The 25,695-nt window shown below is 49.4% G+C and overlaps 7 protein-coding genes across 7 annotated transcripts, besides 4 other annotated features; 3 read left to right on the top strand and 4 right to left on the bottom strand.

The window, feature by feature from the left end:
- Positions 1-1,010: 1,010 nt before the first annotated feature.
- Positions 1,011-1,030: a microsatellite.
- A 615-nt stretch (positions 1,031-1,645) lies between these two features.
- On the top strand, positions 1,646-3,775 carry ACLA_083160 (serine/threonine-protein kinase; the record flags this gene model as incomplete). Its single annotated transcript, XM_001268046.1, has 7 exons — positions 1,646-1,688; positions 1,782-1,904; positions 1,983-2,094; positions 2,163-2,367; positions 2,430-2,585; positions 2,649-3,190; positions 3,259-3,775. 7 exons carry the CDS (start codon positions 1,646-1,648, stop codon positions 3,773-3,775), a joined length of 1,698 nt encoding a protein of 565 aa, XP_001268047.1.
- Positions 3,776-5,445: 1,670 nt separating this feature from the next.
- Positions 5,446-5,481: a microsatellite.
- A 135-nt stretch (positions 5,482-5,616) lies between these two features.
- On the top strand, positions 5,617-8,252 carry exg2 (putative exo-beta-1,3-glucanase; the record flags this gene model as incomplete). Its single annotated transcript, XM_001268045.1, has 3 exons — positions 5,617-6,684; positions 6,745-7,754; positions 7,838-8,252. 3 exons carry the CDS (start codon positions 5,617-5,619, stop codon positions 8,250-8,252), a joined length of 2,493 nt encoding a protein of 830 aa, XP_001268046.1.
- Positions 5,708-5,757: a microsatellite.
- Positions 5,949-5,984: a microsatellite.
- A 344-nt stretch (positions 8,253-8,596) lies between the features above and the next one.
- ACLA_083140 (putative sensor histidine kinase/response regulator) lies at positions 8,597-12,664 on the bottom strand (the record flags this gene model as incomplete). Its single annotated transcript, XM_001268044.1, has 2 exons — positions 8,597-8,911; positions 8,972-12,664. The coding sequence occupies 2 exons, from the start codon at positions 12,662-12,664 to the stop codon at positions 8,597-8,599; spliced, it is 4,008 nt and encodes a 1,335-aa protein (XP_001268045.1).
- A 1,846-nt stretch (positions 12,665-14,510) lies between these two features.
- Positions 14,511-15,099, bottom strand: ACLA_083130 (uncharacterized protein; the record flags this gene model as incomplete). Its single annotated transcript, XM_001268043.1, has 2 exons — positions 14,511-14,833; positions 14,904-15,099. The coding sequence occupies 2 exons, from the start codon at positions 15,097-15,099 to the stop codon at positions 14,511-14,513; spliced, it is 519 nt and encodes a 172-aa protein (XP_001268044.1).
- A 2,164-nt stretch (positions 15,100-17,263) lies between these two features.
- ACLA_083120 (uncharacterized protein) lies at positions 17,264-20,702 on the top strand (the record flags this gene model as incomplete). The annotated part of the gene is made up of 4 exons (XM_001268042.1): positions 17,264-18,177; positions 18,243-18,963; positions 19,013-19,063; positions 19,116-20,702. The coding sequence occupies 4 exons, from the start codon at positions 17,264-17,266 to the stop codon at positions 20,700-20,702; spliced, it is 3,273 nt and encodes a 1,090-aa protein (XP_001268043.1).
- Positions 20,703-21,232: 530 nt separating this feature from the next.
- Positions 21,233-21,537, bottom strand: ACLA_083110 (mitochondrial 54S ribosomal protein bL33m; the record flags this gene model as incomplete). Its single annotated transcript, XM_001268041.1, has 2 exons — positions 21,233-21,402; positions 21,525-21,537. The coding sequence occupies 2 exons, from the start codon at positions 21,535-21,537 to the stop codon at positions 21,233-21,235; spliced, it is 183 nt and encodes a 60-aa protein (XP_001268042.1).
- A 1,990-nt stretch (positions 21,538-23,527) lies between these two features.
- Positions 23,528-24,163, bottom strand: ACLA_083100 (uncharacterized protein; the record flags this gene model as incomplete). Its single annotated transcript, XM_001268040.1, has 1 exon — positions 23,528-24,163. One exon carries the CDS (start codon positions 24,161-24,163, stop codon positions 23,528-23,530), a length of 636 nt encoding a protein of 211 aa, XP_001268041.1.
- Between the last annotated feature and the right edge of the window lie 1,532 nt (positions 24,164-25,695).

Here is a 25,695-nt window from a genome sequence, read left to right as displayed (position 1 = left end):
CAGACCGGCATCTCCCAGTCACAGAGCAAAGATTCCAGAAGCAGCAAGACTGGTGCTATCGTCGAATGATGAGCTGACAGGTCAGCGGGTGGCTTGAAGGTTGCGTCGTCTCTTTGAGATCAGTCTCATGTAGGTAGTTATCTGCTGGAAGAGCGGTGGAGGTGGAAATGATGTTTTTCAGCTTGAGACACTACTGTCATCGTCTGATCGCCCCTTTTTTTTTTCATCTCCACGGAAATTCAGCTGGATGTCTGGATTGAGATAAGAGTTGAGAACTTGAGACTAACAATAGGATCGTAAAGGTACATAGGTAAGTAGTAGTATCTTCAAAATTGGGGAGATGCATCCTACTTATTCTGTGTATCATCAGAGCTTATAGTAGAGTCATCATTCGACAAATAGATAGATAGATACTAACTACCCCGTAAGGTATTCCACGCAGCACAGGTAAGTATCAGTAGAATGGAGAATTGATTATTCAGGGAGGTTCTTCTCCCTTGTAGCCATCTACTCCGTAGAATATGCTTGCTCTCTTGAGCTCCTGAGGCACTCCGCAGCGCCACACCTGCTCATTTCTGACCCCGTAACCACCCTTAGCCCTGAGTGCTATCTATCCTTTGCGCAGCGTGCACTTGGATCACGTCTTTGGGGAAGAGGTAACTAGCTACGATCGATTGCTTGTCAATAATCTGAGCTGGGAGATAGAAAACTATCTACTCCAGAGTATATGTCCCTACATAGAGTTAGTGTCCTTAGGGATGTACTGCTTCAGAACAAAGAAGCCTCATTTTCCTCCATCCCATTCCACCCCCTGGATCTCTCTCTATCACCGTACAGACTTGAATTCCCTCGCTCCGCAGAGTCTACCCTCGGCAACTGACGACTAAATAGATAGATAGATAGATAACTGATCTAGTTGATCTGGAGAGTTCCAGAGACTCCACTGGGGAACTCCTGTGAAGAGTTTAAGTGACCTGGCCCGTCTTCTGACTACTCCGTATTAGGGGCTGCTCTCTCTCTCTCTCTCTCTGATTATTCTCCAAAAAGACGGACCTTCACACTTCAACCCCCCCCAATCCCCCCAATAATCAGCAATTAATCAATAGTTACCATCTATCTAATTAATTATCCTATCCTATCTCTATCCCCTTTTGCACCTGTATTATTGCACCCTCTTCATTCCTTTTCCAGCACTGGTAAGTCCCCCCCCCCCCAACTCTTCTTGCCAAAAGATCTTGCGCAGCCTATCGGGGAAAAGAACCCCTCCGCCCACGTTATTCTCCCTTTGAAACATCGACGTCGCCTTACACGAACTCCCGCGACCCTTTGTTCCCTGTGCTGATCTTCTTCTCTTCCCAGCTTAGAACTTTTGACATCTGCCTGTGTGTTCCGGTACCTTGAAAGAGCCCTCTATGCCTTGACGTTGCCGACAATTTTCGCCCTTCAAACCTACTTCCTCCTTTTCCCCTGTACGAACTCGCCTTTTTCCCGTCGGCCTTCTTGCAAACCATCACCGCCTTCATTCCGACAGAGCTTGTTCTCGAGAGATCCGTCTTGCAATAGAATGGTTGGGATGTGGCCGCGGTGATTGAAATTCCAGGATACAATTTGATTTGCCTTTGGTTTCGACCGAGTGACGACGATAATGGGAAACTCGCAAGGGAAACCAGTGGCAGCCAGCGATGAGGGTGTGTACAGGGATTCCTTCAGTTCACAATCCCATCCTTTTGCGAAGAGGACGAAAGAATCTCATCAACTGACTCTTGTCTTTTCGATTACAGTGAATCTAAACCAATTTCGTCTTCTCCGGGTGGTGGGAAAAGGCGCTTTCGGCAAGGTTCGCATCGTGGAAAAGAAAGATACTGGGTTGACATTCGCTCTCAAGTACATTCGAAAAGAAGAAGGTAAGCATCTATCTGCTAGATCTGCCTCATTGCTTTCTCATATCTGGCATACTGACCCAATGGCTTCGTGTCCTCTAGTGGTACGGTCGGAGAGCGTCCGGAATATCATTCGGGAACGACGCATGCTCGAGCACCTGAACCATCCTTTCCTATGCAACCTCCGGTACAGTTTCCAGGATATTGAATATATGTACGTCGCTACACAACCCCTCCGCGCGGTCTGATCCCGTCAATGGGCATTCGCTAACACTCGCCAAGTTACATTGTGGTCGACTTGATGAACGGTGGTGATCTGCGGTTTCACATCTCGAGAAAATGCTTTACGGAGGAGGCAGTACGTTTTTGGATGGCCGAACTTGGCTGTGCTTTGAGATACATCCATTCGCAAGGCATCATCCATCGGGATGTGAAGCCGGACAATGTGTTGCTGGATTCTGAAGGGCATGTGCATTTGGCGGACTTTGTGAGTGCCTCAATCTCCCTCTGTTCTTGGTCTATGGCTGACTCCGTGTCCCTCTTTCGCAGAATGTCGCATCGGATTTTCGACCCGGCAAGCCTCTCACCAGCAAGTCTGGAACCTTGGCCTATTTGGCGCCTGAGGTGTACGAAGGAGGTGGATACTACTGCGAAGTGGATTGGTGGTCGTTAGGCGTCACTTTCTACGAATGCATCTATAACAAGGTATGCAGTTGTTCTGAGTTTGAGTCCATGGCTTTTGATTGCCAACCTAACTTGGGATTGTAGCGACCGTTCGAAGGCCGCAGCCAGGACGTTCTCAGCGAAAATATCAAAAAAGCCCAACCCAAATATTTTGTCACCAACCCGGCGGTTTCTGTCCCATGTCTACGAGCCATGTCTGCGTTGATGGAGAAGGATCGAAGCAAACGGATTGGAGCGACCGGTTTCGACACTTTCACCTCGCATATGTTCTTTGCAGAACTCGACTTTGTGGCTTTAGAACGCAAAGAAATCCCGCCTGTTTTCACACCGTCCAGCGATAAGACCAACTTTGACGCTACCTACGACTTGGAGGAGCTGCTCCTCGAAGAGGCACCGCTGGAGGCTCGGGCGCGAAGGCAGAAACCCCGAGCCGAGTTGAGAGAGGACGCGACGGCCAAGGAGATCAGGGAAGATGAGCTGCACCGTTTGATCGAAACCATGTTCGAACCCTTCGATTACACCATTGTTACATATCAAGGGTATGTTCTGGAAAAGGATGGCGGTTGTCCAGAGGTACGACTAACGAATCCCAGCAACGCTGCGGAAGCGATCGCAGCAGCAGTACAGTGAGTACCTCTTCTCTTGCCGTTGTATTTTCCTTCTATGTATGCTCCCTCCTTACACTCGCAAATAGAAATCCGGAAGAATGTCTCCCGACCGCTGGATCGTCAACGCACTCTCGCCATTACTCACAGCACGATACATCGAGGAATTCACCCGTCTCGCGCACCGAGGGATCCGTCGGTCATTTAACCCAACCCGACAATATGAGTCACACTGAGGGCGTCCACGAGTCTCCAGAGCATGCGTCAGCCCCATCTTCCACGCCTCCGCCGCCTCCACCACCTGCCCCATCCTTTTCGCGGCCGCTTCCCCCTCAGAATCCCAATCGCCCTCGTGGAGCCACGCGGAAGACAAGTAAAGGCGGAGGAGTCCAAATGGTCCTGGAGGAAGCGGGCAGTTGGAGTGAACTGGCAGACCAGAGCTCCACACTACCCGCTGAGGGATACGATAGTGCGTCGATCAAGGGCAAGTCATCCAACAGCGGCATGCTTGCATTTTTGAGCCGCAAGAAGGGCCGCGATAGGAGCCCCAAGCCTCAGGAACCGGGTGTTCTAGGCAAAGAGGGGGCTCGACAGATTATCAGTTAAACAAACTGTTTCCTTGGCTTTTCCAATGATCAGAAAGACTCTGATAGTAGGGTCACGGAAGTGTTTGGGCTTCTACTCTTCGACCTCCCCGTTGAGCGAGAGGGGAAGAAAACCAGGAGAACCGGCGCTTTTCCGAAATCTTCAGCTACACCATGTTTCAGAATCTACTAACAATCTGCACCAATGGGCTGGTCCTTCATGCATTCTGCCTTCTCTGGCCGTGAGAGGTACCTACGATAACCACACGGGACATGCGGTGTCACCTTTTCGGATCGACTCAAAGACGCGATGGACATTGGCCACACTGCAAATCCCTGCCTGCCATGAGACCATGCAACTCCCCACCCCTCCAAACCCCCTCTTAGGTTCTCGGAATGCCGGCAAACACATTTGGTCGTGGTTCAACGAGCCTGTTGCAGTCTCTGATTGCCCTCCGAGGCAGATCCGCTTCTCGACATATTGATTCAGTCAGCATTGTGCTGCAGAAAAATTCTTCTATAATTTTGTCTCTTCTTGATTCCCCTGCAGTCGGCGAAGGCATAATATATCTTGTTTTGTTTCGAATTTCTTGAGTGTTTCCGGATCTGGAGTTGTACAGACGGAGGTGGCAGATATGACATGTTTCCTCATCATTCACGCATCTTTCCTCTCTTTATTATTCTTTCTTCGGGTGTCTCGACGTTCATCATCCATGTACATTCTATCTTGGACTTTCTCCCTCTGCTTCTCCCCTGCTTGTTTTTTTTTTTCGTTTCCTTTCTCTTCTCGGTATTCGGCGTTTGCATACCCCTGTTGACTTTGACGTCTACTTTGTCATGGAGTGGATGGATCACGCGAAGCATAGTGTTCGATATCAGATTGATTGATGGACATAGACACTCGTCTCATAGCCATTTTCCTCATGGATTAGATGCTTTGGTCGCTGTAGTGAGGGTGCTATGCTATGCTGTAAGTAACGTAGTCAGTCTTCTTGGGATCGCGGTACCCAAATTCCGCCACACGAAGGACCAACACAGTTGTTCCTGATCAATTGTCTCTTTGATTGCAGAAAATGCGAGATCTATTTGACAACATCCATAACACTTGCCACCTCCTCTTGAAGATTGATCGTCTTGTCTTGAATACACCGCCTCCGTTGCTCCGCAACTGATGTGTTCTCCTCAACAAGTCTCTGTAACTCTGTCTACAGTTCTACACTCCAGCCCCTGATCTTTGCATCAGCCAGGGGGCGCTGCCCAGTCCAGCCGCAATCGCAAATTGATTGATTTTCAATTTGCAACACCTTCTCAATCCCCCTGATAACTCCCGTTTCTCCTGCAAGTCTGGGGTTGGAGGATTGGATTCCGGCATCAAGGAAGGACCTTGAGCTAGTGATCTCGATCTACCTCCGAAGTCCTGATCCTAGTCGCCTGCTAGATAGACTAGGTCCTAGGTAGAGACTAGAGTCGCCCATCCTTGATTCTGCGCCGCGCTCGCCTTTCTTGGGGTTGACTTGGAGTCTTGGACAGCTCTACTGATATCTGTTAGTAGTGTTTATCATCTGGCCGCCGCGACTTAGCTACAGCTCAAGCGTGTCGCACAATTCCATTCCCATGACAAGACAACTTGTCCATTCTGTCCTTTCTTCTTCTTGATTTGTTTCTATAATCTGGTATCTCTCTTTTACCATCCATTATCATCACCATCATCATCATCATCATCATTATTGGTATTACTTAATCCCTCCCCCCTTTCAACGCCAAAACACCCACCCCACATTCCACCAGGAGAAATAAAAAAACGCAACCCAAAACACATTCCTACCAATCCCCCAGATCGCCCTCGTGCACTGTCCAGTGCACATGCCGAGCCAATCGCGGAGTCGGGACCGGTACCGCGGTCGCGACACCGAGTATACCCGCAGGCGATACCCAGACGAGCACGACTACAGCCACGACGACCACGATTACGACTACGACGACGATGACGACGACAATGACGACCTGGAGCAGGATGTAACCGAGCGTCGATACAGACGGGACGGGTATCGGCGGCCGCGCGGCGAGTCGCGCGCGCGCGCGTACTACGAGCGCGATGCTGCGGCGGCGGCGGCGCATGATGAGGAGCTGTTAGCGGAGGAGAGGGAGAGGAGGCGAGCGGGGGCGTCTGGGTCCCCGCGGAAGAGCGGGCAGCATCGCGAGAGGGATAGGGATCGCGAAAGGGACAGGGAGGCGCAGAGTCGGCGGAGGACCTACGAGGACGACGGGCGGCATCGCACGCGGGACGGGCGCCGCGAGCGACGGCGGGAGGGGGGCGGTGAGGGTGGGCGCCGGGAGAGACGACGCGGGGAGTCGCGGAGGGGCGAGGCGGCGCGCAAGCACCAGAGCAGTGATTCGACGAATAGCGCGTCGCATCTGCTGAGTGCGGATGCGTTGGCGCGGCTGGGGTCACAATATGAGAAGGAGGACCGGCGGGAGCGCGCACATGCGAAGGACGCGGCGAAGGCGGAGAGGAAACGGAGGAAGAAACGGGCGGTGGTGGGCGAGCAGGAGCGCGGGTTACGTGCGGAAAAGCCCAGAGACCGCTCGAGGGCGAGGGTTGCGTCCGGCGCGTATATGGAGGAAGGGCGGGGCCCTGAGATGGAATTCCGACGCCGTGGAGGGGGCGGGCCCCCGATGGATGCTCGATGGCCGAAGGGAGGCGGCTGGGGAGGCAGTGTGGACGGTGGGGACGCCGGCCGGCCGTTCTGGAAGCAGAAAAAATGGCTGATTGGCATCGGCGTGGTCATTTTGATACTGGTCATTGTGATTCCTGTTGCCGTCGTCGTGTCCAAGAAGCATAACGACAAGCCAAATGCGACGACGACGCAGCCGGATGGAACCACGCCTTCCAACTCGAATCTGGACGGTCTGAGCCCTGACAGCATTCCGGTCAGTTGGATTGAGCATGCGATTTTTATATATTGTAAATCGTGCTAACAATCCGACTAGGGCTACGCCAAAGGCACGTTTCTCGACCCGTGGACATGGTACGATACGAACGACTTCAACGTCACGTTTACCAACGAGACGGTCGGCGGTTTGTCGCTCATGGGCTTGAACTCGACATGGGACGACTCGGCCAGACCGAACGACAACGTGCCTCCTTTGAACAAGCCATTCCCGTACGGGAAGCAGCCGATCCGCGGCGTCAACCTCGGCGGCTGGTTGTCGCTCGAGCCGTTCATCACGCCTTCGTTTTTCCAAAGCTACTCTGCACTCTCAGGTGTCATTGACGAATACACCCTGACCCAGAAGCTCGGTAGCACTGCGGGTGCCCGACTCGAAAAACACTACGCTACGTTCATCACCGAGCAGGATTTCGCAGACATCCGCGACGCGGGCCTCGACCACGTCCGCATCCAGTACTCCTACTGGGCGGTCACGACATACGACGGTGACCCGTACGTCGCAAAGACCTCCTGGCGGTACCTCCTCAGAGCAATCGAGTACTGTCGCAAATATGGCCTGCGCGTCAAACTCGACCCGCACGGCATCCCCGGCAGCCAGAACGGTTGGAACCACAGCGGCCGCCAGGGCGCCATCGGCTGGCTCAATGGGACGGACGGCGAGCTCAACCGCAAGCGATCGCTCGAGGTCCACGACCAGGTCTCCAAGTTCTTTGCGCAGGACCGGTACAAGAACGTGGTCACGATCTACGGGCTCGTCAACGAGCCCCTGATGCTCTCCCTGTCGGTCGAGGATGTCCTCAACTGGACCGTCGAAGCGACAAAGCTGGTCCAGAAGAACGGCATCACCGCCTACATCGCGCTGCACGACGGCTTCCTCAACCTCAGCAAGTGGAAGAGCATCCTCAAAACCCGCCCCGACAACATGCTTCTCGACACACACCAATACACTATCTTCAACACCGGGCAGATCGTCCTCAACCACACCGCCAGAGTCAACCTCATCTGCAACGACTGGTCCGCCATGATCAAGGAGGTCAACTCCACCTCAGGGTACGTGACTATCACTATGCTTCCCCCGCCCTTGCGAGTATCTGCCCTCTCCCCGCAACTTCATCCTCCCTAACCGTCTACAGATTCGGCCCAACCATTTGCGGCGAATGGTCCCAAGCCGACACCGACTGCGCCCAATACCTCAACAACGTCGGCCGCGGCACCCGCTGGGAGGGGACCTTCTCGCTCACCGACTCAACCCAGTACTGTCCCACCGCCGACTCCGGCCCCCGCTGCAGCTGCGCCAACGCCAACGCCGACCCCTCCGCTTACTCGGCCGACTACAAGAAATTCCTGCAGACGTACGCCGAGGCGCAGATGTCCGCCTTCGAGACCGGGCAGGGCTGGTTCTACTGGACGTGGCGGACGGAGTCGGCTGCGCAGTGGAGTTACCGGACGGCTTGGAAGGGTGGGTTTATGCCGCAGAAGGCGTATTCTCCCTCGTTCAAGTGTGGCGATACGGTGCCGGATTTTGGAAGCTTGCCTGAGTACTATTGAGATACATTCTCGGATGAAGTTTCGCCTGGTTGTCGGAAATCTTTAGCATATCATCGGCGTTGTTCACCTCTTTGTCTGCATCTTTTCGGATAACATAGCACGCCTGTACATACATACATACATAGACGGTCCATATGATGCAACTGCATGGTTTTGTTTGGATATAAATCTACAACATTTTGGAGAAGTTTCATTATAGTTTGTTCTTCTGACATAGACTACTTTGATGTAAGGATGCTCGGCTAAAATCTAGTCTGTCTATCTATACAGGGTGAGCCTGAAACACTTATGTACTTGCAACATTGTCCTCATTGTGAAGTCATCCCCAGCATCAGCAATCATTTCTAGGCCGATCTCTTATCGAACCATCCTCCCTTCTCCCACATCCCGACTTTGTAGATGTTGTCATTACGAGCTTCTTCCTGGTGCACTCCAGCCAGAAGATCATTCACTCGGCGGAAATCAATCGGTTTCATTATCCAACCATCAAACCCAGAGTCTATGTATGTTTGCCGCTCCGTTTCCTTCAACGATGCAGAGACAGCAAATATCGGGATACGCTGAGAGGAACATGTTGGTGCATTTGAGGAGGAAGCCATGGCCGAGTGTTCGCACTCTCGTATCATCTTAGTTGAGCCCATGCCATCGACGATCGGCATCTGTATTTTCGGTTAGTTTACAGTTCACATGCCTCTGCATTTGGGGACTCGATGTCTAACCTGCAAGTCCATGAGAACCACATCATAGCCACCTGCGTTGTCGCGGAAAGCAGAAGCACATTCCTTCCCGTTGCCCGTCATGAGTACAGTGTGCCCAGCCTTCTCCAGTCTTTTGCGTACAATTGCGCCGTTCGTAGGATCGTCTTCAGCTACCAGGATATGAAGAGTGTGTTTTGAAGACGACCCAGAAGCATGAGCCTGTGACTGTTCTTTCCCCAACCCCCCCGGAGAAGCCCGATCTTCTTGTTGTTCGGGTGTTTTTGATTCTATAACTTTCTCTGGATGGCCCTCAGATGCGCCTTTGCGGCCTTTGCGTGTTCGTTTCCTTCTGCGCGATTTGGCAGAGAGCCCATGGGATCCATGTGCTGCCTGGCCCTCCTGCTGTGTCTTCACGCTTGGGGGAATGGTATCCGATTTTGATTCCGATATGTGTTGCCCCTCGCCACCCGATTCATTTCGCTTCGAGATGGAACCTGTTTGAGGTATGACTGGGTCTTTCGCAAGGCTTGAAGTGCCGCAATTACCCCTGTTGGAGCCTCTGGCCTTTTCTGACTTCTGATTCTTGCCGAGTTTCTTTGTTTCAGCTTTCTTCTCGTCGCCACGTTGGTTGATTTCCACCGGAATCTGATCACCAACACTATCAGTTGGCAACGGAAACTGCATCCGGATTCTGAAGCAGCTTCCTCGCCCCCGTTCAGACTTTGCACTCAACTGCCCATTCATATTGCGAACTATGCGAGCGACCAAGGCCAGACCCAGCCCCAGAACATTTTTAGACTCGGATCCAGGACCGGCCATAACAGAACTGCAGTGCTGTGACCTCTGTAGGTAGTCGGCATTTGACACTTGCTCCAGCTCGCAGAAGAGAGCTTCAATGGCTTCTTCAGACATACCAGATCCTGTGTCATGAATTGCTACTTCCACACCGAGTTTTCCAACTTCGGAATAGTCAGGCAAGATGCATGACTCCACAGTTACGGTATCTGAAGAAGACGTATGTTGAACAGCATTGCTAATAAGGTTCGTAATCACTTGCCTTACTCGACGTTGGTCACCAAGTACCCGAGGAAGATTCGAGTGTTGTACAACGTGAAGCTCAACACTTTTCTGCTTTGCTTCTTCCACGAAGATGTCCGACGCTTCATGAATAGTTTGCAAGAGGTCAAATATCTCGTCCTTGATCAGGCTTCTCCCGTTCTCTGCATTTGTTAGGTCCAGGAGATCATTGATGATGAAGATGAGGGACTTGGAAGCTGAATGTGATCGAGATAGGCTCTCTCGTGTCTCTTGACTTAATGATCCATCTAGAGCAATCTCGAGATAGTTGATAATTGCATTCAGCGGTGTTCGAAACTCATGAGCGCAATTAGCCAGTAGCAGTCTCATGAGTTGCGTACTTTGCATTGCTGCTTCCTTTTGCTGCCAGACTTCAGTGAACGCTCTGTATATCAAAGACAAGACGGAACCTTTCTGCAAGTCGATTGCATTCCAACCGTCCGATGTGCAATTTATAGCTCTTTTGTCAAACTTATCCTTTTTGCCCGGTTCTTGGTCCAAGTATCGAGCGTTGCAATCGTCTCCGGCACGGATATTTGCTCGCGAGTGTGAAGTTCTGAAAAAAGTTATGAAATCTTGCCCATCCACTGACAAAGGCACATGAAGCAGGCTGGATATGTACTTGAAGCCAGGAGCATATCTGAGGTCTGGGAAGTCTTTGCCAACATCGGTTGAGCATAGTATTGTATTATGTTGGCTCAATTTGATATATTCCACAAAGGCGAGCACTTCCTGCGAATCAAGCGGCTTTCCAAGGATTTTCGTCTCGCCCAATATCAAGGATGCCGCGTAGTTTGCATTAAAAAGACTCAGTATATCTTTTGCTTGAGTGCTATCTCCTTCGCTTTTCACTTCAATGGGACAACTGAGGAGTTCCTGCATCTGGAAAGGCAGTGTATTTGAGAGACGTTCAATGTTGGCTGAGAGAATGTCGCTTATGAGCCAACAAAGCTTTTGTATGGGTGGAGCTAATCCCATTCCTTTCTCATATGATTGACACGATATAAGACCCCATGCTCGCCCGAAGAAACTTATGTTGATAGACATGCGAGCACAGACTGGCATCCCGGTGACATGATCCACAAGATCTGGCGATTTTGATATCAAGTAACAGTGACCAAGATCAACATCTACTGAGGAACCTTCGGAATCCCGGTACACTAACTCTGATCCAGGCTCTCTATGGCTAAACTCCAGGCTCACTTTGTTCGCTAAATGGAGCTTAGCCAAGTCCCCAGGAGAGATTGGCTTGGTGAAGAGCAGATCTCCAGGGCCACTGGAAATGACGCATTGATCTACAGCGTCGGCCACAGGAACAGCATTCCAGTTGTGGTCGAAACGGTAAATCGTCACTCGACTAAAAGCAGTCAACTCCCTAATGATGCCAATAATGTAGTTAAAAAGCGAGCTCAGGGACGAGGCACTTGCAGCCAGTCGAGTAACAAGGGACAAGGCGCTCAACATGTCCACGGAATGGAAGTCCCCTCTGATCCTCTTTAAAATTTGTTGTAATTCAAGAGGCAATCCTGGTGTGATATCTTTCTCTTCGAGCTTTTTTCCCTTACTGCCCTTGTGAGCGTCCCCAGGTTTCGATTTTCGCCTTGCCAACCCCTGCCAATAATGAGAGTCTTCCATTATTTCAAACTCACAAACAATGTGTCGTGTGTTGGTACCAGACGCATGAATTGTACACCAAAGACGCTTCATTGTTCCGCACGGTATATGAAGACGGAATTCGAAGATATCTGGACCATGCTGCTCGACATTATACCAATCATTCCTGACAAGGCTCACCCGACTGAGAAAGCTTTCTTCATAGTCAGGCCGGATAATGTCACAGAAGCTTTTCAAACCGAAGAGCTCCGTCGGTGTATAGCCGAGAACCTCTTCGGTATTTCTGCTCGCAATCTGAACGATGAGTCCTTGGTCAGATTCCTTTAGCACTACTAATGCGCCGAATGAATGGAGTTCTTGGGGCCTCTGGCTACTGGCAGCCTCATATCTCGAAGAAACATTCCCAACCTGATCTTTTCCCAATTCGGCGGGTTCTGGGAAAGATTGTTGGGGCTTTTTGGAAGCAGACTGGCTTTCTTTTGTCTCATACTTTAAGGAAACATGCGTATTCTTTTCCGTTGCCGAAGGCCCTGGCATAGACCGCTCATTCTTGCTTTTTGCTGCTTTTTTAGAGTCTTCAGGCGACCCCTGGGCCGCTTGTACCGCTGATGCACTCTTGGTGTCTTCCGAGGCATGCACAACCGGCTGAGCTGATGATTGTTCATTCAAAATATTTGGCTGCCTTTCTGTGGAAGGTGAATCTCGATTCTCGTATGTCTCAAATGGAGGAGTCTGGAAGGCGGATGAAGGGGTCGAATCAAGGGAGACAACTGAACTAATAGGAAAGACTCTTTCTGCTGTACCTGGACTCAACCTCGGTAGCTTCAGCGTTGTTATAGTGGCAGGCGATGTGGTCGAGCTGTCTTCCGCTGTATTGGTTGCGATACGCAAAGGTTCAGGTAAAGAGATTTGTCTCCCCCAAGGGGCCCGGTAAGTTACTGCACCTGAGGTCAGATTCTTTTGTTGATCTTCATCTCCTCGTTTATCAGACGCAGATGCTGATCCTAAGTCGCCCTCCGACATGGTATGTTGAGATGCGTGGTCACCGCGAGGGGGAGGAGGGGGTTTGTAGCAGATTCGTCACGAAACTGATGGTAAATTTAATCTAAAATCAATGCCTCATTAGTGAGTAAATTCCATATAGGAGCAATGAGAAACAAAGATTGAGAGACGTGTAGACAGGCTCACTCACAAGTCAAACTGAATTGGATAGAGCTCTGCAGGAGGTGAACTTTCTTAGTACCAAGTTCATCAGCGAAGAGTGCAATAACTACAGCAGGAGCGAAGGACAAAGGGAAAAAAGGAAGTCTATGAAAGCCAAAGAGAGAAAGAAAAAGAGAAAGACAGGGAGAGATGGAAGGTGAAGGACCAAAGCAGAGCTCCAAGTGAATCCCCGCGAGGAAAGTACGTTTTCCACCCCCATATACTATTTTATTAGTCTTCCAGGAACTTCCACGGTCACCACTCCACAGTTCCATCCAAGATAGCCAGGAAAACTTGGGGAGAGCCAGAAGGCCTTCTCTGGGGTACTATCTCTGTGTATGTCGGGTCTTTCCCCGGTTCGTTGGATGCAATTCAGAGATGTAAGGTGCTAACCATGGCCATGTCGAGCCAATTTAGCAGCATGGCAACTGTCAAACTTTAACCAGAAGACTTTCCTCAAGCTTAATTAAATCTCTGGTCGTTATGTATTGAGGCGGCCATAGTAGCCGTCAAGTCGGGACGCGAAAGAACTTGCAGTGAAGCAATAACCTTGATACAGAATCGAGCCATTTTTGCTGAATATGGCAGAAGGACGTGGAGAGGGAACTGATACGCCTCAGTCCGTATAAATTCACGGGCGACAGCTTCTTTCGAGCAAGATAAGACTCAATCCAGAATCCAGCTTCTGGTGTTCTGGATAGATATCTGGTCTTTTCCATGGTTCAAATGCGGAATAACTGGTCATTGAGCCGGCCACTGAGCTTGTCTCGAACTCACTTCTTGCGCATGAGGAATTAGTCCGGTGTTTAAAATGCCATTTCCTTGACAAGATTCCCTCTATCTAGGCTGTCAGAGAGTCTCAGAAGATTCAACGATATGCAGTAAAATGATACTCTCTGGTTGTTGGCCGGTTTCTCAAGGATCATACATACTCGTGAGAATTGCCCCCGGCCTTTGATTCCGTGGCGGACTGAGTGTGTCCTTTGCCTGCAGGATGGCATAGTAGCCCCGAATACAAGGGGCCACAGTCTGCTATTCGTGGGTGTACTTTCCGCGCTGTTTTATTATCAAGGACTATCGCCCATGCTTTGAACTCTGCGGCGATTCCCTGGCGAGTTGTGGCCAGTATGATGTGTCTCTGGATGGCTATACTATGCACAATCAGATGATATTCATAACTTCCTTCTCTTTGTGGTGATTGAATTTTAATTATCATGTCAATCCAGTGGATGCGTCGGGCACACCTCCTAGTGCTTCGAGGATCTCGAGCATGACCATGGATCATACCTGCTTCGACCGTTACTGGACCTCCATTCTCCTTGGAAAGTAAATCTAAGTACCTCGTATCACCTTGTATTCTTGTTTTGAACTGTTTCAATACTACGAGCTTTATCCCGTGACATTACCTGGAGTGTATTTCTAGTATAGCTTCAAGAGGAAAGGTAAATTCCCAGTATTCTAGGACATCGTAAATTGACATGTTGCACCTCATAAAACAAGAAGGGGAATCTCAAAATGAATCGGATATGTAGCCCTAGTTTCCCATCCAGTGGGGAAGATCCAGCAAATGTTTCCAAACGAAATGTGAAAATCAGAGTAGTAACAGCAAGAAATGGAATAAAGCTCGAGATTTATTCTAGATCAAGCTTCAGCAGATACACTCAATCTATGAGCGACTGAAAGCAAAGAATGATCCCCAGCCTCTGGCCTTCCCCTCACTGTTCTGATCCGTCTCTCCAGTGGTGACTGTAACAGAGCAGTTGTTTGATTTTGCGGACTTGAGTCCTTTTTCCAAATCACTGAACTCGTGGCCTTTCGGGTCTTTTCTCTCCTTCGTTTGGTTTCTTTTGTGGGGATCCGAGATTTTGGGAAACCTGGGTGTCAACGGCGTCTTAATTGCCTGGGTGACCTGTCTGGCTGAACGACGCATAGTCTCGCGCATTTCCCACTGGCGCTTTTTGGCGATGAAGAAGAGAGCTGTGGACGACACTGTAGGAGAAGAGTAGTCAGTATTCCCGGTCAGATGATGGAACAGTCAACATATGGAAGAAGAACGCACATCCAATGACCACGACAACTCCAACAATAGTGCACAGAGCGATCATTCCTTTGGTAGAAAATCCGACTGAATCGGATTCTGGTCCGGATGCTCCAGCTTCATTTTGGATTTCAGCATAGTCCGTCTCTTGAGCGTTTGACTGCGCGAGAAGGAGGGCGAAAACAGCACAGTGGTAAAAGACTGCAGCCGAAGACATGGTGACAGGCCGCTCAGTCAATTTAGCAGGTTTTTGAACTTGATGAAATATGCTTGATGCGCAATCAAAGTATCTCGGCTCTCCATATAATGATCACAACAAACAAACAGGCACTCGAGGGTAAACACACGGTCAACGTACACTTGAGCACAGGGCTCGAAGACCTGTATATACATCCCCAAACGTAGCACAGCCCTCCAGGGGGGTTAGCAATCCGTGAAGAATCCACTGCATCAATGCAGCGAATAGGATAATGATAGGTTCGAAGATGATGATCTCAAAGCGTGAATATCCCAGACTCTGCAGTACCAGGGGTATGTGCGCTATTCTGAGAGTTCAAGGGAAGACTTCATCAGCGAATCAGTTGTGCAGAATGCTCGTCACGGTGTGATATTGGCGCTGATTTTCTGTGATAGACGCCCAGGGTGCGACGGCTCGTTTTGACGTCTAAAGCCTGCAGCCAATGGTAGCTACGCGCTGGTCGCCAGGATCTGAAGACTTCGGGTCGTCTCCATGTTTGAGGTTGGTGATGATTAATTTTAGATCAAGCGTAAAGATAGGCCAGTGAGAGGTTAGGAGTGTCATGAAGAGTCTTAGTAGTGGATGGGTAGATACCTATGTTGACATCCATGGCTCCATAATTTGACCGCGCTGTGCGATCGCCTTGCACCCACTACTAGATATCTACTTTACAGGTATTCTCTTGGGTATCCCTCTCAAAAATCTTGTATGATGTATCAATAGATTTCCTGGATGGTTCCCTTCTCTTGCTTCTATCCATAGTAAAATTGAGCTCCTTCAGCTATTGCTAGCAATCTATCACAATGTCCCTTTGTTGAGCTTTGTCCATCCCTGAAAAACGATCGAGTAGGGCATGTGTTAGCCTCCTCTACTGCCCTTGAGCTCCTATCTCACTTTCTTCTAGCTTTTCAAGTTCATGGGGAGGAGAAGAAAATGGAGTCCATAGATTTGCTAGTTATCCAGCAAATATGCTTCGCTGCCTCATCAGGCACTCCAGAGGCACTTTCCCAATGGGGAAATCTTCTATGCTGGGTCAGTCAGGCAGTCTTAACTCCCCTTTGCTATCCGCCTCATCCTTCTATTCTGTCCTTGTCTTTCGCTGGGACTCTAGCGTGAAGCACTTTTCAGGCCGATGCTGTAGCTATACAAAGAGTACGCTTTAGATTTGAGACCGAACATTCATTAAAGCCTGCAACACAAAGACAACGCAGGATGGAGAACCAAGGCAACGGGCTTTCATCCCCCAGTCGGTCCTTGGCTATTTCTGAGCTGGACCATGGTAGTGATGATGAAGTCTTGCTTCTTCAGATGGAACAGACTAGCAAGGAGCCTATCTCGCCCAATTTGGAAGCATTCATGGGTAATATCGAGAAGACGGACAGACCAGAAATTGGTCGTACTGCCCCATTGCTTCTGGCACGTCCACAGAGCTCCGGGCTTGATGTCAGTGGGTTCTCTTTCGCAAAGCCCGCCCCTCGTGGAAAGCCGTTGTTGCTGCAACACTCAGCAAGGCAACCCTCTTTAGCTCAAATCACTACTATCTCCCAAGAGCAAATCGACAAGAGCGAGCCTTCCAACAGGGTAAAGGGGCCAAACCACACGAAGTGAGCTTCTAAAGATACATTTGCTCTTGACCTGCATTGACAGCCGTTCTCCAGCTCGATTCGTTTTACTACTGGTGAAGAGTCAAAGACACACCTTGCCTGCCAATCAACTGAGCACAGCCAAGTCTCAACAAGATCGTTCACGCCAGATACGAATCCCCGGTGAATGCCAAAAACAGGAGGAAGCCGCACCAGCTCAGCGGACGATAGCGATCAACAACATGGCCGAGTTGAAAGAGGTGATGCTCCGCAACTAGCGATTAGTAGGCAGCAGATAGCAATCGAGCAAGGTATGTGACTATTCTGTAAGAGTCTGACTTGGTGGTGTTAAACCTGGTTCAGTCAATATCACATCTATAGCTACAGAACGAACGGTAAACCTCCATTTATGTTTCTTGTTACATTGGGCTAAAAGCATGCAAGACTGACAGCCCTCTCCCAAATAGAACAATAATGTACCAGAGGGGCCAATTGGGTTAGAAAGTCCTATTCAGCAACCTGAGGCTACAAATGAGGATTATGGATCTCGTTCGCGCTCCATGGGCCCCATGGGCGATGGACATAGAGTCTCAAAGCGACGTGCTGCGAATGGAAACAGGCCAACCAGCCTAAAACGACTTGTGACATGCAGGCCCAGTGATAAGGGCTCGCAATTATCGGAGGAGGACCTATTTAAGCTTCTAATCCATCGGATGAGGATTCGTGAAGAAAACGAGCTTGCTGCTTCAGGTATACAGAAGCAAATGCAGGCCCATATCTCCGAGCTGGCAGAAGAGAACGAAGTTCTCAAGAGCCATGTAGGGATTCTCAATACTGAAGTGCAGAAAAGCCAATCTCAGATCAAGACACATAGAGCGCAAATAGAGAGCTGGAAACAAAAGCTCGGAAAGTTCAAAGTTTTTCTAAATGAGCTTGGCGCAGAATATCAAAACCTTCGCAAGGAGAACCTTCGACTCAAAGATATCAAAGATTCTCTGGATAATGAAGGGAAAGAGATCAAGTCTGAGATTGAAGATGCGAAACGACGAGTCTCACAAGTGGTCGATATTGTGAATGAGAAAAGGAAACATCTTTCTGAAACAGAGAATATGATAACCTCTATGGCCCTAGGCTTGCGAAATGCGGAGGAGAGAACCAAGTTTATCGAACATCAGCTTTTCGAGGAAAAGAGACGGTCGTCGATCTTGGAGTCGTACATTCAAAGCAGCTCGCGTGTCCAAGCAAAGCAGTTAGGGCTCATCCGAACCGACCAGTTGGAAATGAAAAGTACAATCAAGTCTGCTTCAGATAAGTTGAGTCAAAAACTGGATGCCTCTCAAACGGAAACACTGTCAACGCTACGCTCGACACTCGAGAACTGGGCATTGCTTGTTAAGGAGGTAAAAGCTGAGCTCTTGAAGGACAAAGCAGATGTTCAACAATGCAGCGAAATTGCTAGCAAAGTCTCTTCGTGGTACGTCCATAGTGTCTAGGCAAGATATCATCACTAAAGATGTGTGTGCTGACCCTTGCTACCAGTATGGAAACGTTCGAACTCCAGCTGAGGAACGGTATCGAGAGAAGCTGCGAGCTCAACGAAAAAATGGCATGTAACATCAATGCACAGCTAAAGTTGGCTGAAGGAAACGATAGCTATGAATCACGGCTTCTTAAACAGCTCAGCATCAGCCAAGAGCAGTATGAAGTCCTGCTTAGGAAGGTCGGCGAGCTAGAGCCGAGCATCCACAGATTCAGTTCTACTGTCACTGATCTGGAGGAGAAGGAGAATTGTCTTGCTCAGAAAATTGATCACTTCGGGAATACTCTCTCTGAAGCACGAATTTTAGATAGAGTGGGAATCCCAGCAACAGATATCGACGACTTTTCGGCTGAAAACTCTGCGCTTAATAGTCAGATCCAGCATCTATCAGCAGAATTAAGCTCAATGGAAGAAGACGTTAGAACCAAAGAGCTCGAAAATGAAGAGACGAAGCGCAGCCTGATTGAAGCGGAAGCGCGACTCCAAGAAGCTGAAAAGCGAGCAGCCAATCTTGAATCTGACCTCGTTGCTTCAAAAGAGAAAATCGAATCAATTGAATCTGAGATCCGCGAGGAATTGAACCGAGCGAGTGTCATATCCAGGGATCAAACCAGAGCGAGATTTGAACAACAAATCCATAAATTGTTACGGGAGAAAGCCGAGGCAGAGAAAGATATGGATGAGCTTAAGCAGCAGCTGTCCGAAGCCAGGACGTCAATTGTAATTCTACATTAATTTTCAGCTTGGGCCATATACTAACTGTTTCCAGGTTGAAGGTGCCGATGAAGCGAAAAGGAGGCAAGGCGAATTGGAGGCAATGGTGAGCACATCGATTTGGTAGGCTACTTTGAAGAAAATGCTGACTTCAATAGCTTCTGACAAGGGAGCGGCACATTCAAAGCCTGGAGGACTCTCGTGTGCAGGATGCCGTTCGATTGAATGAACAAAAAGAGGAAATAAAGTTACTTCACCAATCAGAAGCTTCTGCTGCAGTGAAACATGGCTCACTTGCCCAAGAACTTGATGAAGCAAGGAAGAAGGTTGTCGAACTCAATGGTGTGATATCTTCGCGGGATATTGAAGTCGAGAACCAACAGAGCAAGCTGGATTCGTTCCAGGATGCTCTTTTGAAGAAAGAGGATGAGTGCTCCCAGATGCGAAAAGACCTTGATGATGTCAATTCAGCCAAATCGAATCTGGAGGCAGGTAAGGCCAAGGCGAAAGCCGAAATACACGCCCTTCTCAAAAGACTGCAAGACTCCGAACGATGGATGAAGGGCATCAAAGAGGCGATCAGTCAATCTAGCAGTTCATCAGGTGCTTCAGTGGAAGGACTACCCGCAAGTACTTGGGGTCGACTCCAAGATTACCTCGGCTTTCCAGATTCGAACACTCCAAGCTTGGATGAGATGAACAATTTGCAGAATGCTATTGTTGCTGGCAATGACGATATTGCAAATAAGACCCAGGCGTCTTCAGCCTCAAATAAGGTCTGTGAAACTCCAGTACGGGGTTTGGTTCAACGGACAGAATTCATATACCGGACACAAAGCATCCAGAGTGGACCGTTGTCAACCCCAGGTCAGCATCAAACCAATATTGAAGCATCGAATAGCGCCAGTCAGCCTGCGGAGCCAGGGCCATCGAATGAGATTATGCCATTCTCAAGCATACGGCAGCAGGCGTCACCGGCACTTGGCTCCTCTTTAAGCCCAGAACCTAGCGATCTGGCCGATATGTTAAGCTTTACACCACCGCAGACCAAACTCGATGGGTGCAATCCGATCGTCGTGGAGACGCCTAGACAAGAAGACAGAAACACCATTTTAACATCCTCGCCCAAGGATCACCAGCCCCGAATGAGCAATCAGAGTTCGCCGAAGACACAGCAAGAATTACTAGCCTTGGATACTGCTACTGGTTCCGCGAACGCGGAGGGCCAAAAAATGGTCACGTTTGAGGCAGATGACCAAGATATTGGAGGTGAGAAGCGCAAGTTCTCGGCAGTTCTAGACAGCCAGTCTGAAAGCAGGATGGTGAAGAGACAAGTCATTGAAGGCTCCGAACGCACGGCGAGACGAACTTACAGCAAACTTCAGCGCTCTTCTTTTAAAGGTGTGAGAGGCTCAACCCAATCGAACATTTCTTCGGTGGGTGAGGCTCCTAACAGGGACAACCATTCTGATAATCAATACACGAGTAACGACAAGAGACCACGAGTGTCCATGGTATCGTCATATACCAGGACCAGAAAGCAGGCACAAGGTACCTCTGAGTACTTTGAACCCAGGGGAAGCCCCACAAGTCTAGGCTCTGGAAGCAGTCGGCAGCCCTCTGCGAATGGAAACCATCCAAAGAACAATAGATGGGGCCGAAGCGCAAAGCGCGGCGGGCGGAAGACTCGTGGTAAGTTAGACTCAGCAAAAGAAGGTTACATGGTTACTGATAAGCACAGGTGATCGATATAATGCCCGTTTCAGTCAAGAAAACTCATAGTCAGCTTCATGACATGCAACTGGGACGATGACATCGAGGTAGAACGGCAATGAATCTAGCAGTTAGTGACGGTTTATATTACGAGCAGGAAGATTCAGCCATGCAGCATATCTATCGCGAGATTGAACGGTCGAAGGGTGAACCAAGTCGGAGATCAAGGATGAGAGTAACGCAAGATATCGAACATATAAATTGACCCAGAATGTACTGCTCTAAACGCCGGAATGCAAAACCAGAACAGATACAGCTTAGCAATATAATGACCCCATGATCACGATATCGCCTGCACTGTTGTTTTCTCTTAATGTACATGATCATTGACGAAGTGGAGCTCGAGTAGCCGCTGCCTTTGTGGGTGATGTTGAAAAGATGGGATAATGGTAGGAGATGTAAAGATCCGTCGCGCCGAAAGGATACGAATTCGTCAAGACCTTCTTGTCGGAGCAGCAGGGCTAAAGCGTGCGGAAATAAACTCGATCATCGAAACCGTGGATCATTTCGCTCTTCCACCCTTTGTCGCTTCCAGGAACAACACCTTCTTCTTCACCACGGGGTCGTACTTCAGCATGCTCAACGGCCGGTGCGTTCGAGGGCGGATCATTGTGCGGTAATAGCCGGTCATGGCCATGGAGATCAGCCGGACAATGATAGTACGAGATTTCGCTGCGGAAGAATCGCAAAGGTCAGTCACAAACCAGTCCTTTGTGAGGGTATTCGGTTGCTTGAGCCCAACGTCGAATCCCGTCGAGTGGCAGGATGTTGGGCTCGAGGAATTGTGTGCATACCTTTCTTGGCCATTTTGGCGAGTTGAATTGGAGGAATCAACTAGTAGGAGAGATGGAGCCTGGTCTAGATGGACCTAGGATATCGGAGTTGCGGAGGAGAACTTTGGAGACTGAGATAGAGTCACGTGGGTTTGAGTTACTGAAGGGGAATAGTGCCAAGGTTCGCATCTCTTTGTATGTTATCAACTTATCACTTACTTTGCTGCATATTGGTGTTTCTCACAAAAGGTTCCCCATTTCCTTTAACAAGAAAACTTATCTCAGCCAATACTCGAAGGTTGTTGAAAGATAATACCTAGCGTTGTACCTGTAGGTTTTTCTGTGGAGTGGGCATTTGGGTATATCAGTGAAAAGCAGAAGCTCTATCAAATTATGCAAAAGCTTCATCTTTCCCTAAGACTGCATGTTGTTACAAACTTGATACCTACTCTGTTTCATGTTTTGTCTGGGCTCTGATGGTTGAAAATCTCGAGTAGAGATGTATAACCCAGGTGCTTTCAGATACTAACCACGTGACGATGTATACTTCGTACAATGTTGATGATCCATTCCCCCCTGTATGATGACTATATATGCCAGATTGCTATACGAAGCATGCTACCTCCGAAAGATCATTCCGCTTGCTTAGATCAAGCACAGCGGTCCGTTATTTGGCAAAGGCTATGGCATTCAAATATTGACTGCGAACCTGCCACTCGCGACACTCACGGAAGTATAAGAGCGATCTTGGCAGTTTGGGGTATAAGAAGGTACCTTGACACTCATCCTAGGAGCCAATATATCTGCAGGTCCCTTGAATAGTTGTCTGGAATTGGTGACTAGAGGCACTTATACACTTCATGAAGACGTAAACCCTGCTTAATCAACTCCACATGTTCGCTCCAAGAGCCTACCCACCCGCGCTAGTTGAAATGGCATATATATAAATGGCATATACGTGGAATTCATATTTCTTGAATGAAATGTCAAAAGAGATCCCTAACACCTCCCTAGTAGGAGGTAACAGTATCTATATTCACTGGCTGTGTTGTTTTCTTTATTCAGTGATACTAGGCAAATGGGTCCCTTGTACTCCCTGTGTCAGACAAAGCCTGAAGGTGATTTTATTATCCCACTCTCTTTATGTCTAATGCTCTCCCTACAAGGTTCACGCATAGAAAGCTGCAGAGAATGTGATCTCTAGTTTAATATCTCTAAGGGTAAGCTACTGCAGTGTGCACCGCCATACTTCTGTGGGGTCAGCACTCATGCACTTATGACTGGGACCTGCACAGAGAAGCTAATGCATGATTACTACTGACAGCTTACGTCCAGACCATACTGCTGTCTATTTTGTGACTCACACTTTTATCAGGGACTTCTTGAAGGATTTAGTGCAGGTATGGGAGGTATCGATTGCCGAAGCATAGTTTGTAGTATTGAGTACAAAGGAAATACTAGACTAAGTACACGTCCAATGATTGTGGCCAGATTATTCATGGCTTGCGATTGATGAATGAACAGACGTAGAAACGATCAACTTGCATCGGGACAGCTTGCAGAAACTCAAGGCATGAGTCATGCGACTTGCAGGTGGATGCGTGATCGCTTCGTTCAGACTGAATGGCAGGAGTTTTGGAATGAGAGTGAGGATCCCCCCCCCCATCTCTCTTTTCTCATTTTTCCTTGTTTTTTTCTTTTGTGGTTTCTTATTCCTGGTGGTTCAAGGTGTATTCGAAGAACTCGTACTTGTAAGCAAGGTCGAATTTCAGAACAAAAAGGCTTCATCGAAGCTTTGTGCAAATTCAGAGATGGAAAATCAATTTCCAAGAGGTGAATCATGAGCTTGTATGAAGATAAGAAACTAGTGCCGGGCGCTCTGCGCTCACGGGAGTCGTGGACACCGTTGTGGTGTCCTGGGGCTCGTCTCGGCGTCTGGCGGTGCAGAAAAGGCCAGGAGGGGTTTTTGTTATGGTTTGATGGTTGTGTTGATAGTGAAGAAACGTGAAACACAAGAAATCGGCTCAACGATAGTATGTAGTGGGACGGTAAATGCGCGAAGACTCCTTGAAGCGCTCCATACGATCTGCCGCATCCGAGTCGTACAGGGAGCCCCGGGAAGAGGACTCCCGAGGGGATGGGTAGATGATCACCCGGCGACGCTTGAGGGTGCGTGGCTCCCGCTCAATGATCTCATTCACTGTAGTAGGCTGCTGGGTGACCACTCGACGAGGTGCAACGGGATATGTCTTATCGTAGCTGATGACGGGGGCCTGAGGCGGAACCCGAACCTGGACTTGAGACTGCGTTTTCTCCTTACGCTGCAGGCGCAAACCATCCTCGATGGCAAGGAGCAGGCCACGGACAGCGGTGCAGTGCCGGGGAATCTTAACCAGTGTGGTTTGGTGCAGCTCGCGATCGATCACAGACTTGGCCTTTCCGTTCTCGCTGTACAGGTATTCGGCGACGTCGAGCGCATACTGGTGGCCGCGGTCACACAGGGAACGATCCTCCTGGTGAGCTCGTAGGGGGTCCGCGCAGTGCGAGCAATGGCTGGCATGGCGCTCGAATGCGGTCATGACGTATTCCTCGTCATCCTCGAGCTCGCGAACGCGCAGCACGGGAACGACGGGCTCGGAGCTCTCGATCAAAGCGGGCATGGTGAATGATCTGCGAGGACGGAGCGGTTGATGAGTTGTTGTCCTTCGGAGAAGGATTCGTTCTCGTATGGACGAGAAGGCAGGCGATGGGCCGAAAACACGACGAGAGGTCTCGTAGGGCGACAGTGTGACGGCTCTGAAGGTATGCTCAAGAGCGTGGGGTGGGAAGTTGGGTCGCGCTCAGTTGCCAGTAGACGGTGCACAGATAACTTGGAGAACAGTGTTTGCGATGAATGCTTTGCTATTCTGAGTTCTTATAACGCTGAATGTAATGAATGACAGAAAGGAAATATCGGTTGGAGATGGGAGGGATGCAGAGGATCTATATAGTCACCTGGGGGAAAAGGGATCCATATTCAAAAACAGAGTATATACGACTGCAGCTAGCAGAAACGGGTCTAGTGACTGCAATCGATCTACTAAAGATAGGATGACAGCATTGGTCACAAGTAGATTTTCTCAAAAAAAACGCCTTGCGGGAGGGACGGGAGAGTGCGCACGGTAGCCTGGGAAGACGATGCTATCCCCATTCCATTCTTAGTGCCTAATGTTGCCTGGGGCGGATGACTCGAAAGGAGCTGCGAATGGTCAGTCTGCTTGTGGCTGGTGCATGCAGGCAGTGCTTTTTAAACAGAATCCCTCTAATTCTGATCAGGAAGTGGGCGTCTCCTGCAACACTTTCGGTCACAATTCAGTAGTTGTTGGTGGAATTCTGATCTGGTGATTGGCCTGATCACGATAACTGGCGGTCAATCACTGCTTTCGCTCCCCGAACGAGGATCAAGGGTGCATCCATTATTGTCCTCCTATCCCACACTTCCACTACTGTCTGCTCCACCTCCCACACCAAGTGGAAGTCTAGTCCGTCATCCCGTCATGCGTTTATTTCTTTGTGACTCCATCTGGTGTGGATGCTGCACGACGGAGGCACAAGTGACTTGCAGGCAGTTGCAGGTTGCCGACCATCTAGGGATCTCTAGACCCTTGTTTTGCTCATAAAGATCTTAGTGCATTACTTGTTTGGGAGTCGGGGAGCCTGGGAGGATTTCGAGTCATCCTGGCTGCAGCGAACTGACGAAATTTCAGCTGGTCAAGGACAGAGTGTCAGGGACTATCGAGAGTGAACTGTGGCTTGATCCTCGTGTTTACTGACTACTGCGACCAGGGTCTATCAACTGCCGCCAACATAATCACAAGTTCACAACAAACATGAAGTCGTCATCTTCATTTTCATTTTCGGGGATTTTCATCGAAGTCATTTCACACGATAATAGATTTACCATATTCTCGGGATCTTCGGTTGGCTCAGATGCGCTCGTTCTTTCTCTCTATCCGCCGAACATATATATGTGTCCCATTTGCTTCGCAACCGCTGCCGCCCTAGGCCGCGGGCATTTCCTGAGACACCTCGTGGTTTCGAACCGTTCTACTGGTAACCTATGCCATATCATTATCTCTGCGGATCGTAAATAACAGCGCTGGGAAGCATTCCTGCTCGAACCCCTATCCTCGAGGGTCGAGAACGAGTGTCT

The sequence above is a fragment of the Aspergillus clavatus genome, genomic scaffold (genome assembly GCF_000002715.2).
Source record: "Aspergillus clavatus NRRL 1 1099423829806 genomic scaffold, whole genome shotgun sequence".
NCBI lineage: Eukaryota > Fungi > Ascomycota > Eurotiomycetes > Eurotiales > Aspergillaceae > Aspergillus > Aspergillus clavatus.
Note: the sequence above shows the minus strand (reverse complement) of the source record. Positions and strands in the feature narration are given on the sequence as shown.